Here is a 16,515-nt window from a genome sequence, read left to right on the forward strand (position 1 = left end):
AAGTCACGAGGTTACGGTTTTATAATTCATTGAATGTTCTTTGTTTACAACCAAATGGAAAGAGAAAACTAAACGAAAAGGTGTCCCATCTTCCCCCACCCTACCATATGCGTTTTTCAAGCTCATCAGTAAACCTAGGATCTTACGCACATTATACATAAATACGTTCGGCAATACACACTTAGCTACAAGCATTACGTTACCCCTAGTCTACCAAAAGAGCAAGGCAGCCGGTAACTCGCAAACTGGCACGAGGTCTATGATACAACATCCGTGGTATAACGACTGTCTATATTCCAGCCACGCGAGAATACAGCAAGTTACATTCATACAATTGGACTAAAAGAATGTCAAATTCTTACCACGGCAGGTCAGTCCATCAGCATTGATTACGTAATTAAGAGGACATGAACATTCAACTCTGCCATTTCTGAGGGCAGTGCAGTGATGTGAACATCCACCGTTGCTCTGAGTACAAAAACAACAACATTAGTTTTAACAGTTATAATAATTTGTTTGGGTAAATTTAGAATTAAAAGTGTCTGATTTTAATCATAAATTTGCCCAAAAAACGTTCCTTTAAACAGGGAATAAATAAATATTTATTCCACGGCGTCAGACAACTTGTATCGTCGGCAGCAGTAAGATATAGTGGTCTAATCGATTTTTAATAATTTCAAACAGCACTTTTTTGTATTTTAAATAGTCTTTGTGATAAATTAAAATTTTACCAGAAAATGTCGTAGTTACTTACGTGGTCACATGCTGTAGGTTGCCTTTGCACGTGAATTGGCCCGTATGTCAAAAGTGCATCCGGTTTTTCCATCAGCGAAGATCTGCGTCGTCTTGCAGCAGGACAAGTTGGCTGTACGTTTTTTATAAAGTAAGATTATGAAAAAAATGCGAAAAAGTAAAAAGTGCATGTATAGTTCTTCATAACATTTCTAATGAATGAAACTTCTTTATCCCTGCGAGGCGGGCAACGACAGACGTTTTAACACGAGTGTTCTGCTGTTTCCTGCACCTACATCCTGCCTCTTACGAGTAACAACGCCCCTACAATTATAAAAATATGATTAAATTCTTACCGCCGATGTACAGTTGTTGCTTAGCCGAAGATCGCACATGTTTATTGTGCAGTGCAGAAACAAACTTGTACCACCACTGCTCCATACAAAAGATCGGAAACCTGCTTGAATCTTTACGGACTTGTAGTTCATGAATACGACGTTCGCATCCTTGTATATTGAATCTTTTACTGGGCACCTGTATAAGATTAAATAAACGTTCAAATCGGGACAAAAGTTATTTAGGCCAACCAGGCACTATAATTGGCCTAAAAAAGTATGTGCACAGTAGGGTTTGGGGTAGAATGGGCCTTGTTTTCATTACCTTTTATCGTCCCATTTGGTGATATATATATAGAATTTGTTTAAAATTATATACCCTCCAAAAAAATTAAGGAAAATTGATATTATGTGCTAACTTTGTAACAATCCTACTTCACAGTAGTATATATGGCTTTTAAATTACCATTTTCACAAATCTAAAAGTTAAAAAATAAATTGTACAGTTGAAATCATGCATGAAACACAAATCTGACACAAACACGTTCTCACACTTTGCTATTTTTTGATAATTTAGAAAAATAATCTACAAATGCAAGATTTTTTACCCGCCGCTGATCAGTGTGTATTTAGTCGCCGATGCGGCATCATTTGTCTCTGTCACCCAACAGTCGGATGCCTGTATGAAAATTAACAGTATTAAAACAAAATTTATAAAAATACTATTATATTAGTAAAGACACTGGTGGATATACAGAAATTAAAGCAGAACACACAAGAAATTCGTCTCCCATACATAAAAAAACACGATCAGGATATTTGGATATTATGTACTAAAGGTTTCCCATCTTACCCCACAGTACGATATAAGTTGCACACAAATAATGCTTTTTTACCTGCATAACATACTGCGACGGATCAGCATTAGACACCACAGCGAAGTAGATGTATTGCGGTACCACAAATGTAAGTGACTTGGTTTGGTTATCAGTAAGTGCGTGTAGGAACGTGGAATCGTTGTACATCACAAGTATTTGAGAGAAAGTTCCAGATACTTTGCCAGCTGTAATGTTAATTGCCCTGGAGCAAAGAATCGTTTTATATATCTGGTAACATTTTTCACCAGTCGGGCACGTTTTATAATCCAGAACATCTATCATATAAATATGATAGGAAATAGTATGTTGTATATATAATCATACTTGATAATTCGGTTACGATTGTAGATGTGTTCTTGGGCAAGATACTTAACGGCAATTGCTTAAACTCAGTTGGCCCTTTATAGGTCTTCCAAATTGTCAGTCATCCAAAAAAACAACGAAAACGTGTTATAAAATAATGCACCCGTGTTAAAACCATTTAGGTTTTCCTGCCACGCAAGGCTAATCCAGAAAAATTCATTCTGTCCTTCAATACAGACAAAAAAACTAAGTTTTGTTGCGAGGCCGTTTTTAAAACGACATAACCGTAAACCATACACAGCATTGACAAATACACAAAATGAAACTTACTTTCGTGATGTGGCCAGGCCAGATTCGAGAGAAATATCATAACGACTTTGATACGAGCATGAAAATTGACTCAGGAATTCGATCTGACGAATAATCACCGCACTTGCCCCAATAGAGAATTCGGCATTCCTTAGTTTGTAGACGTATATTATATTGTTGGGTGTAACCTGCGGAATAGGAATATAGTAGGTTGGGGTAAGACGGTACACGTTTTTATATTTTTATCGCTCTATTTAATTGTAAAGAAAAAAAATGCAGAAATATTTTTAGGCGTATTAGGAAATTGTTATTTTACGACTTACGCTATCCGTCCTACCCAACAGTATTATATTTAGTAATTGCCACGGCCTACTATAGATGCCGTGGTAATTGCATATAAAAATACATTGGATATATTTTCATTTTGCCAACAGGCAAGGCGATTTGAATTCGTTTATAATTTCCTATGGAACTAATCAATACAAAATGATTATATCTGCCCTAATTTTTTAATCTGCGTATTGGAAAGCTACTAGGGTAATTGGACAACCCAGGAGGTAACAAATAATCCACGGTAAACGTAATTAAAGTATTGTGGGGTGGATTTAAACGCTAGCGTGAGCTTATTTTTATTATAGTAGGCGGGGGAAGTTGGGACACATTTTTATTTTATCTTCTCGTCTAAATAAGTAATGAACAAAGAACATTCAAAGAATTATAAAACCATATCCTCACGACTCCAATAGACCTTTGGTAGGATATTTGTATTTTACGAGCTAAAGATGTCCCATCTTCCCCCACCCTTGTAGACTGGTACGTAGCCATTGCCATTTTAACCAATCTAGTCTGCGTTATAGATGACAACGTATTTCTATAGTTTATATACTATGACTATACCAATCAAGTTGCCTCCGTTTAAGATATTTGCGTAACAAACACAACATAATTCGTATTTAAATCTTCTAAAACGATAGCGAAGATCATGTTATTTAAATAACGAAGAGAAGGGAATCAACAGTCGTTAAAACACGATACGAATTGGAAGTGAGGGAAAGAGTGTCAGTTAAAAAGCGTTACTGTTTCATTCAAGGACTTACCGTAATATTGCTTGCACATGTCCCAAACGAAGAACTGAAGTTGAAACTGATGAATCTTTTATCCGCTGATACGATAGGAATACATTCAGTATGGTTGATTTTCTGATTCGTCGAATTGAAGAGAGACACGTTACCAGAATATCCGAGTCCGAGAATGGCACAACGACTTAGCCTGAAATTTTGTGCCTAATTAATATGTTTAGTTTTGTAGGGTAGGATGGGACACCTAGCACATCATATCCAAATATCCGGATCGTGTTTTAAACAATTAACAATGGTCTACCAGGTAGAGTCCCACTGTTCAAAATAGTGATGTATCAGTACTATTCCCTATGCACCTCACATTCTATTTAAACGTTATATATATATATACCAGTTTAGACGATAACTGCATTTTGTATTCTACCTACCGGACAAAAATATTGTTTTCCCCGCATGTAACATTCAAGTCCAAATAAGCGGCGTTTGCTACGGAGTCATTTGCTTTCGGAGCCGCTGGAAATGTACTGCAATTTTGCGCCTGGGCGGACGCTGCACAAAATTGCAATTTAGTAGTGTATACAAATATTTAATAGATCTAAAACAAAAACGACTAAAGATTTTACTGACCTGTTTTGCAGTAGAATACCAATATTCCAGTCGCTACAACGCCCAATAATTGGACGAAACCAGCGCCTTTCATTATGTAATAGACAACTACTATCACTACCAAATTACAGTTATCTGGCCTATAAAATACACCACTTTTCAGTTATATTTTTCACGAGTATATAGTTTCCTGTACAATGTACACTAACTTTTGTAGAGCGAAACTTCAGCTTCCGTTCTCATAAATCTCCGGCCTACTTCGTATATAAACAAAATGACACAGCGAGAGGGTATCTATGATATTTTCGTATACTATTATAAAACTGTATAGTTATGTTTTGTTGTTTATGTCATATAATTCGATGACAAACCGTTACGAACATATACCAGGTTAGGGTGTATGTTTTCAATCCTTCTTATTTGGCAGTATACAAAGAATATTTACAGAATTATATTACCGTATTCTCGCGACTCCAAAAACGTTTTATTTCCCAAAATTTGATTGGGAAATATGGGATATTATGTGCCAACGATATCCATCTTACCCGACAGTGCTATAAAAAATGATTGACATAATCGCAAAACGGCGAGTCATTACATCCGTATTTTTTACACAGGAGCCGTTTGGTGCATTTGGCAAAAATTAACTTATACACGATTTTAAAACACGTTATAACCATTCCCCAATAAAGTCTTGACAGATAGCAGTCGAAACGTAAACTATTTTTTATACCAGATGAGCCGCTAAAAGATTTTTCACGCCATACCGATTTTTGTTTCGGAGAGCGTTTGCAGCGGCGACCGAATAGACGAACATAGGTTGCACTGTGTGTGTTTAATTTTAAACGACTGGCATCGTTTTTATTTACTGACTAAATGTAACATCATTTTAAACTATATTAGACAAATAGTGTGAAAAACATATCAAAAGGCAGTGTACAAAAGAACAACCCATTAGATAGCAATGATTTCATTTTTCCCTGTGGAAAAAAATTGAAACAGTTAAATACACGCAGTGCTCGCAAACAACAAACATGCTGCAACACACAGTGATCTTACCTGGGATCTGGGAACTGTGACAGAACTGATGAAGCAGCAGATCGATTTTTGCTATCTGTAGCAGAAGTATCACATTAGTTTGAGGTATTATTAGGATATATGGCTGGTTAAGATAAGATGGTTTTCATACTTTCAGGGTGGACAATTTTCTTGCCGAATTTAGAAGATTGTTATAATTGTGGGCATATGTTTTTCTGGGAAAGACACTTAACATCAATTGCTTTAACCCAATGGTCCATTCATGGGTTGTTTAAGTTGTCAGCCAAACATTCAAAAACAAAAAAAAAACACAAGTTACATATGTTTGAAAAAATACACATAAAGTTACACAGGTCCAAAAAAAATTACAGACAAAGTTACATACACGGTAACTTGTAAGCAGGCCCTAGGTGTATATATGAATCATAAAATTAACACTTATGTTATAACTCCTGAAGTTCCCTGCCACGCAAATATAAACAAGTTCCATTAACTCCTAACATAAGTGTAATAATACACACAACAAAATACCTAACAATCTAACATCACCCACAAAGTTACATGGTAGCTCGTAAGCTGGCACAAGGTGTATGAAACAGTACATCAACTGCCGTTTTCCGGCCACGCAAGAATAAAGTTACATCCATTTATTCATATTTCATTCTTTACCTTTGCTTAAAACAGTAAGCAGTTGAAAATAAGTCTTCTGTAAATTGGTTTTGTAAGGTGTTTCATTATCACTCATAGCTTCATTGAACATGTGAAGCAACAAGCCAGTGACATATTCACATTCGAGTGATGTAGCACATAGTAAAGGTACAAGCTGGGCACTAAGAGTTGGCAAATCGGATATTTTGTTGATCTCGTTGAATGCGTCGGGTGAGGACCTGCAGAAAAAGTGTTTAAAAGCTGCGTTGATAGACCTCATGAGCCATGCTCACTGTCGGGAGTGTCGAAATGGTTTTACTAAGGCGCATTCATATGGGACAAAAACGGCTGTAAAATGGATAAAAGCTATATTGGTTGTAAAGTAAGTTTTGATTGTGTTAAGATACGCTTGGGTTCAAGGCTCGTCGCTGCTACCATTGTGGGGGTATGCGTCCTTGGTCAAAACACTTAATGGAGTTGTTCCAACCCAGTGGTCACTAATGGGTTGTCTAAATTGTCATCACACACACTGAAAAAACAATCATCTACAAAGTTACATGCATGATTGCATGGTAACTTGTAAGCGGACATGAGGTGTATGAAACATAACATCTATGTTATAACGAATGTGGTTTTCCCATGCACCCAAGGATAAAGCAAGTTACATTCATTCATCCATTTATTCAATACACTTTTATCCTTCTAAATGAATGAATAAATAAACTTTTTATCCTTGCGTGGCTGATAATTTAGAAAACCCACTAACCACTAACCACAAACTCACTTTAAACTTGCCAAAATATTTGCAATGATGACTGAACATACACCTCTAGCAAGGTCAGGGTAAGAGAGCTTAGTTTCAGAATCACTGAGCGAAAAATGCTGCTGGACAATTTTTCGAAGTGGTGTGCGTACTGAAAGCCTAAAAGTTTCCAAAAACCCATCCACGTTTTGTCGGTTGTATGTTACCATGGATAGAAGTGTATTGCTTAAGCATTGGAAGAAATTGGATCTCACACCCTGGGTACAGATGGTAATATTGAAAGTGGAACCGAAGTGAAATTATATAATGGATGTATAAATAGTTCTTACTAAGCTAATATATATAATTCCAATTTTTTCCATTTAAAACAGCCTTTTCCAGTAAATTCAAAGCTGTGAAATTAATTTGCGGTAAAAATAGAACTGAAAAAATACCTGCAAATAAACTCTTTATCTACTAGAAAAATAAAACAAACATTCGTTTTATATGATTACGCTTTTATATCAATTATTTTTATGATTAAATTACAAGAATAAACAACATTAGGTGTGTGTTAACTCTTATTTAAATTGAACTTACCTCTTTTTCATCAGCTGACCAATCAGACAGCAACATATGTTCATGTATTTCACACAACAGTGATGTAATGTCACCCAAGTATTCTGTGGCTGAAATATCTGTAATCCATTAAAAAAAAGTTTAAAACATGTAATTAACTAAATATAAAATTTTATTCCATGGGTGAGGTCCTACAGTGTGGCAAGCCATGGGTCCTGAGATTTAGACCAGAGTTGGCCCATTAGAATGTAACACCCAGGGTATAACACATTTAGTGACCACTGGGTTGGAGCAATGTCCCAAGTGTTTTGTCTAAAGACACATATTCCTACCAGTATTGAGCATTGAACCCGGTATCTTTTGGTTACGATGTAAGCTACTAACAACTAAGCCACAGCGAGACTTTACATACAAAAAATAACTATCTTTTTATCAAATTACCTGCGCTGAAAAATTTCGTCAAAAAATCTAAACTGGTTTCAGCAACTTGAATACCGGATTTAAGAAACCAAGCCAGTTGTGGGAAAATTACAGACAAAGACTTTTTGCAGAGGGAAAGTCTTCGTAAAAAGTTACTCCCAGCTTCTGTGCTTGCGCTGTGTGTAGCAGAGAGCATTGAAGTGCTAAGGTTTTCCAACTATTAAAAAAAATGGTTAATTTATAAGCAATCTAATATAATTTTAAATTTAAAAAATAATGCATTTGGGGTGAAAGAGATATTCTGTTACGTTATTCACTATTTAAAAAAAGTGTGCAATAATTTACTTGATATCTAACACAATTAAAAAAAAAGTATTTGGAATAAAATGTGGTGCATTAGACAGAAGAAGATTTTCTGGTAAGTGTTTAATTGTGATCTTAAATGACAGATTTTTTAACATCCTATTCAGGTAGCTTTTATCAGGGTATGCCGTTAAGTGTCTTGTATTGTATAAAAACACATATGCCCACAATAATAGCAGCGTCAAGCCTTGAACACACATCCTCTACACTACACACGTAAAAGACCATGCCATGGCGCCAGGTTGTTTTTTCCAACCAAGGCATGTAAAGCATTGTGTATGCTGTTGCTGCAAGGCATATTACAAGTCCAAAAAAACCTGACATTATATTGAACAAAAATAACATTTGGCTACTGTACCTGGCTACTATGAGAAACACCTTGTACAGTTTGGAATAAACCTTCAGATATTTGATTCACAAACTTTACAATGGTGGTTGGGTCATGTTGTGTGACTGGCTCATCTGTATGATAAAAATATTTTTAGGAAATTGCCTTTTTTTGTTCTGTCTGGGTGAGGTCCTTGAGCACCAAGGATTTGGCCCATTACTCAAATTATAGAAAAATGTTTTGTTTGTATACATAAAATAACAAATCAAATAACTTTGTTTAAAACTTTACTGGTACCTAATTTAGGATTGTGTAAGCGGCAGATAGAGTTACATTGTTAAATGAAATGTTATGTTTTGAGGCTTCTATTCTATGTGGGTAAGATTCTAGTGTGTGATGCCATGGGACCGATTTAGATCATAGTTGGCTTAATACCACAACACCACACCCAGGGTGCTGCAATCCATTAACGACTACTGGGTTGGAGAAATGTCCACTGGGACAACTAATTTTTTAATATAAAATGTTAAAAAAAGAAAACCTTCGCTACATTAGTTATAACAATTACTAAAAAAAGTTATTACAACTATTAAAGAAAGTTTTAAATTTAAAAACCTGGTTTGTTGTGAATGAAATGCATGTGACCAAGCAGTGTAGTTTGAAGCTCAAGAGCTGAAATTAACATCTTGTCGTCCCATTTTGTTAACGTGGGTGGTTTGTTTTGAAAGCGTGATATTAGTTCAACCTGTAAGTATGATTAGGTTGTTAAAAAAACAGGAGTGAAAGACTTGATTTTTTTGAAGGGGCAAAATCTCTTCCCTATTGCAACCACAGCCATAAAGAGTGCTTATGTTTTAAACTGTAGGCATGGGTCATACTTTTTAATGCCCCCCTTTTTTTTAAAAAAATGCAGCAGTGGCAACCCTTAAACAGGAAAACATTTTTTTCATCTGAACACCAACTGTTAGGGTGTAAATGAGAATGCATCAGTTAAAAAAACATTGACAAACATGAAATTCTGGAATTTTACTACATTAGAAAAATTTCTTTTGATACAAGTATAAATGTGAAACATTTTTTTCTAAACGCCAACTCTCACTCCAGTTAAACAAAAAAGGAAACAATAAAAAAAAAATAAGTGTTTAACAAAATAAACTTACCGAGCAGGAATTTAGAAAATCAGAAATTGAATAAATAATCTTGATGCAGTTTTTGTCCTTTAACAGTTTCTCCCAAATACTCTCATTCTCCATACAAAACCTCAGATAGATAACAGCTTGTTTTACTCTGCACTCGTTTTGAATTGAAGCAAATCCAACAGTTTTCTGGTATTTTCTTGCTGAACTAGTTGAACGCCTTGGCTGTGCAAAAATAGTTTTTTTTTTGTTTTAATTTAAAAAAAAATTCGATGCAACATACTGATAGGCCAATGCGTTCTTGGGCAAGACGTTGGGATAATTGGCAACTATGCCCAAATTCTTAGGTCCCATGGCGTGCCATACTGCAGAACCTAACCCACATAGAATAGAATGTCTTGATAGCCATAATATATAAATGAAGAATGATGTGGTGACACAGTGGATGGCACGCCTGCCTATAACCCAGTAATGGTTAAGGGCATCTGCTCCAATCCAGTTGTCACTAGTAGGTTGTTTAAATGGTCAGCCACAAAGAAAAAAAGCATCGAAAAGTTACATAAATAGTAACCAAGTTACATTCATTCAATATACCTTTGAAGTAGTTTGTGTTGCATCCGTTGAGGCAGTAAACCACTCATGCACAAGGTCAAGCACCTCCCGCCCCATGTTCCACTTCACTAAACACTGGATCAGCATCTTGATGTAATAATCAGGAGAGTCCTCTGGGAGAGCACGAAGCTTTGGGAGGATGCTTTTGCTGAAGAAAAAATATACCTTAAATGCAGGTTGGAATTTATTTGATTGTATAGGCTGTCTAAAATTCAGCCATACGGAAAAAAACGAACACCCACGAAGGCACGAAGTTACATTAATGGTAACCTGTAAGTTTGTAGTAACCTGCAAGTAAGCTGGCACAAGGTCTCTACTTTTAAACTACATTACACCATGCTATACCCCCTAAACCTTATAGACACCAACCTTAGAACTGGCATACTCGAAGGATGCATGCAAGCTGAGATTTGAAAAAGTGAATTCAATTTTCTCTTGTCGTGAAATTTCTTAAAACAGTTGTGCAACAGTCCAGGCAATTTTGTCATGATTAGTTTTGCGAGGTTCCGAGATTCAGCAGTTGTTTCTTTCTGTGCATCTTGGGCAACTTTTTGTGTCATTGAAGGCACTTGGTATGTCACGTATTGCAACATTATGAAGATAGTTTCAAGCAAGCCATCAATACAGTTCTCGGAAACGTTCTGGGACGACTCCTGGAAACAAATAATCAGATTTAAACTGGAAGACGCCCTGGAAAAAAAATTTCAAACTTGTGAAAGGTAAAAACACCGATAGGGTACTGATTAGTGTTTGTGTCCTTGGGCAAAATATTTAACAAACAATGCTCCAACCCAATCGTCACTTCGACGTACATAAACCTCCCTGGGAGTTGGGGTTATGAGCCAAATCTGGCCTAACTTAAACTACTAAGACAAAGATTACTCCATTTTTTAGCGGCCTATCTGGTATAAAAAACAGAGTGTGTTTTCAACAGTTCGTCTGCCATTTGGCAAGACTTTATCAATGAATGTATTGTAACATTTTACGGGGATAACTGGCCAATCCTGGCCTAAATCATAGGACCCATAGCTTGCAATGTTGCGAGACCTCAGGCATGTCTTAAATAGAATAGACCTCAACAATACAACGCAAGCGGGAACTTAAAAAAAAGCAAAATATAAAAGTAAACTTACATCATGATTTTGATTTTCTTCCAATTTCTCACTTGACGTATCAGAACTACTCTGTAAGAAATAAAACACAGACGCACACAACTGCAGTATGAACTTTTCAGCTTCAATTATTGACAGATTATCTTTAGCGTAAAGATAGAACTTGCGAGCTGCGTTATGGTTTCTTGAGTAAAAGTTGATGCACCTCTTCACCCAAACCTGTTAAAAAGAAAATATACAATGTGTTGGGAAAGTCACTGTGTACTTACATATTTATTAACAGATATGTTTCATTATACAATCCAGCAGTCAAATATGAATAACAATTAGTCAATTATAAATGAAGTTGAAAGTGACCCCCGTTAGCATCAACACATGCTTGGACACTTTTTAAACACTTCAATCAGTAAATATAACAAGTATTAGAACAGTGCACAGTGACCTTTTGAACACCTTGCATAATGGCCCTTGTTTAAAGCAGTGTTTTTTTTATAAATTGTTTCTGCTCTTTGTATTACTAAGTACTACTATCTACTAATATATATATATATATACTTTGGTGTTTGTTCTTTCGAGACAGAAAAAACTTAAATACCCATTGTCAACATTTTTTAGGTTACCCATTTTGCTCATTTTTTTGTTGACGCCTATGGGTATTAAATCTTGTTAAATTTGTTTTTTTATCTAAATCACTAAAAGTCTGGTTATATATAAATTGATTTATATATTAACTGGTTATATATTAATATACCTTAATGTTTTGGTCAGGTGGGAGAAAAGAACCTTCAAGTAAATCTACAATCCTGCTTGTAATAGTGTGGTTGTCCACATCTAACTGCGCGATTATGTTGTTAACCGGACACACATCCCAAAACGAAATGAGGTCGGTTTTCTTCACATTTATAAGAAGGTCCATGAAAAATAATCGAACTTTTTCGTTTGCGTCGTGGATGCAGTTGGAAAGGGAAGGGAGAAGTTTTTGGAGCAATCGATGGCTAAAGGGATTTGAAAGGAGGATGATAAGACCCTCCATCACCGATTGCCGGACTTTTGGGGAGCTAGAGTCAAACGCGAGGTTCGTGCAAATATTCCTCGTCTGTATCGCGATCACATGAGCAGGAATGACATCCCAATGTTTTGTGAAGATTTGGCAGAATCCGATAATCGCCAAGCTCCGGATCTGAGGTTGGGAGTCGGAGACAAGGCTCTCAATTGCCGTGAAGAGTCGCTGGAGGAGCTCATTCTGTTTATCGGCTCCTCCATCCGATTGAAGTGGAAACGCATCAAAAAGAAGATTTGCTGCGTTGGCTCGTACCATTGCGTTTGTGGCCTGTAAACATGAACATTAAAGATACATATGTGATCAATGATCATACCTCTTAGCCAAAAATGTAAAACAATTTCGGGCAGATGAATAAATTGCAGACGTGGGTAACCTGACACCAATTTTTGATGCTATAACAGTCTCCAAAATTCAAACTGTATTTGGAAAAATAGGGGTAAGTGCCAAGTGTGGCCTAAATCCAGTCCCCATAACGTGCCATGTGTCTGTGGTACATTATTGCCAAGGTAATTTTGCCACAAAATATTATGCTTGTCTCTATTCTGTGTCAATGTTTTTAACTTTCAAACCCACCCACCTTTAGTGATCTCCATAATATAGGACTATACAATCTCTCCACCATGTGTGGGCAAGGCAAGGTTCTTTGCTTCACAATTTCTTGAAGGATTACTTGGAAAGATGTGAACAAACATTGGGAAGCAAGTTTGTTACGAGGTGCACATACTGCCCTGGAATTAAAAAGTATTATTTAGGCCTGTTTTTCATTTCCTTTTAGTGGCATACTACACGATACACCATTAATAAATAAAACTTTTGTATATGGATAGAAATGCTCAAATGTGATTGAAAAGTTTAAGCATTTCTACCAATACACACATTTTAATTTGTTTGATAAAAAAAAATCAAAAAAATCAAAAAAAAAGTTTATTTTAACAAATTCCGCAAGTTACCGCAACAATATGTCTGCTCTTTTGATGCCATTTCAAAGAATTTTACTCTGTGAGGTACCTGTACATTACATCTTGTATGCAGATCTCTTCAAAATGTAGTTTCTGATCCTTGTCAGCTAAGGTCCAAGTCAAATAATAAAGATTGCCGTACATGTGACCATGGCTATGGCCCAACATGGAGTATATGCTGTCTATGATAGCTCCATGTATGCCTTTCATTATATCCTGAATATTAAAGTAAAAAAATAAAGCTGATTGGATTTGTATTATAGATATATTTTATAGGTTTGGTGCCGTAGCATAGTGGTTAGCATGTATGTCCCTAACTCATAGGGTATTGGTTCAGGGCTTGTTGCTAGCTACCATTGTGGGTGTAAATGATCTTTGACAAGACAATTAACAGTATTAGCTGGCATGAGGCGTATGAAACAGAATTCCTGTCTTATAATCAATTAAGTTACATTTATTTATCTATATACATATTTTGTTTAAAAAATACCAAAAGTTTCCATAAAAATATCTAAAAAATCCATATACATATATATACATATATATTGAAGATACAGAATGAAGAGAATGTGTGCTGTGTTGAGTACCTGATTTAGAAGTAATATGTAGGAAAGAAACATTTGGCCTTTTCTTTGCTTCAAAAAAGTGGGATGTGTAGAACATTTTAATATCAATCGCCTTAATTCCTGAAAGCATAGAATAGATTAAATTTATGTTCGGAAAAATTTTAACAAAATTTTTACTTGAAAATCTTCAACATTTGGTTGATCACCACTTGATTGAATAAAACTTCCCGAAAGATCGAACAGACCGACAGATTTTTGCATCTTACACAACTCTGCTAACCAGTAGGTGTTTTGCTTCTAAAAACAATCAAACTGTATATAATCTTTTAGTGGGTGGAACAAAAGTAGTGGACTACTGTATTTCAAACGTTTCGATTGTTACCTAAGTACTTTTTGGGGATTTAAAGCGATATGTATGGCAGTTGAAACACTGGTTTTTAACTTATCTATGGTGATCTTTTAAACAAGACAATCACAGAGGAAAAGCTTTACAAATTCACTAACTTTTGAAGGAACATCACAAATAGTTCTGAGCAAATAAATCCACACATTGAGACAAAGTTCTTCTTTCTTAGGCAGATCTTTCACCCACCAAGTAATACACAACTTGCAAATATTTTTCGGCAAAATTGTTGAATTCCCAGACAAAACTGGTAATGAACCTGGCATACAAAAATTTTAGATATAAATGCTTTGTAGCTTAAGTTATGACTGGAAGAAAGATATTGCAATTTGCAAGCATAATATTATAGATGACAAGAAAAAACTGTAAATGCCCGGACTAATACATTGTACAATTATTGTTGTTAGGCAAAGGATACTATTACATATTACTGTATACCGAATGTGAGTATCTGACCTATCTCTCACCAGTGAACTTACAGTGAAAATTTGATAAGTTGTTAATAATTTTAAACTAAAGTTATAATTAAAGGAAAGTAGAGTAGGAACAATGAAAACCATCTAAATACCTAGATATTTTACCATACAATAAAACCCCAATAATTGTAACTGCAGGAAACAATTTAAGACTTTAATAAAGTTGAAAAACAAAGTTTTAATACTGACCATGAAAAATAAGAACAATTTCCAATAATTCGTTGCTTACAACTGGGTTTTCACCAACAATAGCAGCAAAGCACAATGCACAAATGTTGTTCAGTAGAATTGTGATTTCCTCCAACTGCAAAAAAAGGATTTATTATGTCCGTTTTGTATATATATACCAAGGGCAAAGTGACCTGGATGAAAAGATCACAGTTGTTGGTTACTGAAATAGATTTTAACTTTAAAAACCCTTTTACTTTAAAGATAAAACATGAAATTACCCCAAAATCAAACAGTTTCTATCAATTATTGTTACGCAGCAACGTAGGTTTTATTATTTTCATTAAAATCCGGGGTGACATTGTTAAAATGTCTATATTTGTCAAACAGTAGGAACTTCTCATATTGGTATCTAAAACACATGTTTAAAAGATGTCATGCACGGCATGGGTCCCTCCTGTTAGGTCTTTAGCAATTACGCATTGGCATACATATTCCATAGATTAAAGCAATACAGATCAACATACTGAAAATTGTTTATCCGTCTCATTTTCATTAGCATCTCCAGCTACAAGTAACTGTTCCATTTGTTTAAATAGTTCAATGAAAACTATATTCAGATTCTGCCACATGGTTTGGTTGTTGTGTTCACTTTGAGCCTGAATGAATGAATGTAACTTATTTACCCTCGAATGGCCGGGCAAGGACAGTTCTAGTGTGCCTAGCAGCAGGAATACATATTATACATCCATAAAAAAAATAGAAACCTATTATATGAATACCATACCTGTAAGGTTTCAGACAAATTTTGAACGGTATCCCTCAGTTTTTTCCGATTCGGACCACCAAAGAAAAAATATTCCGTGTTTGCTCCCAATTTATTGAAGTAAGTTTGCAACGCTGATCGGCCATCTTTTATTGATGTGAATAAATTCTCAGTGTTTGAAGACATGGTAACAAAAAACCGTTGTCTAGAATTACGCTTTACAACTTAATGAGACAACTCACACAAATGTTTTCAATTTCTAAACATCAAGCCATTTTATGTTAAAATTGTTGTTACAACAGCTACAGTATTGCGCGTCAATATAATAACAAATGCTGAATAACATAACTTTACCGTGTACTCCATGCTAATTCACAACAAAAACACGTAACAGAACTCCTTTGAATCCTTAATGGGCGACGAAAAAGCAACGAATTCTTACGCAAATAATATACTAAACTTCGATTATCGAAGATAAATTTCCCGCGTCTTGTCACGTGACAAAACAATCAAACATTTCTGTCAAGGAGCAAAGGTACGCATAGTAAAAGTTGTTTCTAAACGTGTTTTTAACCATTATTTACTTAAATAACTATGCCACATACAATTCTTTTATTGTTACATTTGTATCTTATCTGATCATAAGGTTTTCCCACAGTGGTTAAAGCAGTCGCCTCATAACAGAACAGTACCAGATTGAAAACTCTCTTTGACATCTGGCTAATAGTGTGTGCATAGACACCTTAAATTACATTTAAGGTGTCTATGGTGTGTGGTATATAGGAATAGCAATATAAGATATTACCGATCTAGTCCAACCCAACTGGTCGCAACTGAAATCCTAAAACTGTCAATTCTACAGTCTTTACTTTCTAATATTGAACTAGTTATTCC

At 35.4% G+C, this 16,515-nt stretch overlaps 2 protein-coding genes across 3 annotated transcripts; both read right to left on the reverse strand.

The window, feature by feature from the left end:
- Positions 1–82: 82 nt before the first annotated feature.
- LOC100178205 (alpha-tectorin-like) lies at positions 83–4,966 on the reverse strand. The gene is made up of 9 exons (XM_002120038.4): positions 4,264–4,966; positions 4,065–4,185; positions 3,655–3,826; positions 2,579–2,745; positions 1,964–2,147; positions 1,676–1,746; positions 1,089–1,266; positions 755–865; positions 83–468 (listed from the first exon to the last, which is right to left on the reverse strand). Exons 1-9 carry the CDS (start codon positions 4,334–4,336, stop codon positions 340–342), a joined length of 1,206 nt encoding a protein of 401 aa, XP_002120074.2. The 5' UTR covers positions 4,337–4,966; the 3' UTR covers positions 83–339.
- Positions 4,967–5,065: 99 nt separating this feature from the next.
- LOC100175897 (condensin-2 complex subunit G2-like) lies at positions 5,066–15,882 on the reverse strand. Of its 2 annotated transcripts, none has more exons than XM_009861925.3 (21): positions 15,643–15,882; positions 15,383–15,514; positions 14,877–14,991; positions 14,313–14,470; positions 13,986–14,105; positions 13,830–13,928; positions 13,292–13,458; positions 12,861–13,011; positions 11,972–12,550; positions 11,242–11,439; positions 10,478–10,761; positions 10,091–10,256; positions 9,521–9,721; positions 8,976–9,105; positions 8,391–8,494; positions 7,691–7,886; positions 7,271–7,368; positions 6,713–6,948; positions 5,950–6,167; positions 5,302–5,356; positions 5,066–5,222 (listed from the first exon to the last, which is right to left on the reverse strand). In XM_009861925.3, the coding sequence occupies exons 1-21, from the start codon at positions 15,805–15,807 to the stop codon at positions 5,213–5,215; spliced, it is 3,582 nt and encodes a 1,193-aa protein (XP_009860227.1). In that variant the 5' UTR covers positions 15,808–15,882; the 3' UTR covers positions 5,066–5,212. The 2 variants fall into 2 exon arrangements, with proteins under 2 accessions (XP_009860227.1, XP_026692329.1); XM_026836528.1 differs by having other exon boundaries at positions 14,309–14,470; positions 15,643–15,857.
- Between the last annotated feature and the right edge of the window lie 633 nt (positions 15,883–16,515).

Source organism: Ciona intestinalis, chromosome 11, assembly GCF_000224145.3.
Source record: "Ciona intestinalis chromosome 11, KH, whole genome shotgun sequence".
In the NCBI taxonomy this organism is placed as follows: domain Eukaryota; kingdom Metazoa; phylum Chordata; class Ascidiacea; order Phlebobranchia; family Cionidae; genus Ciona; species Ciona intestinalis.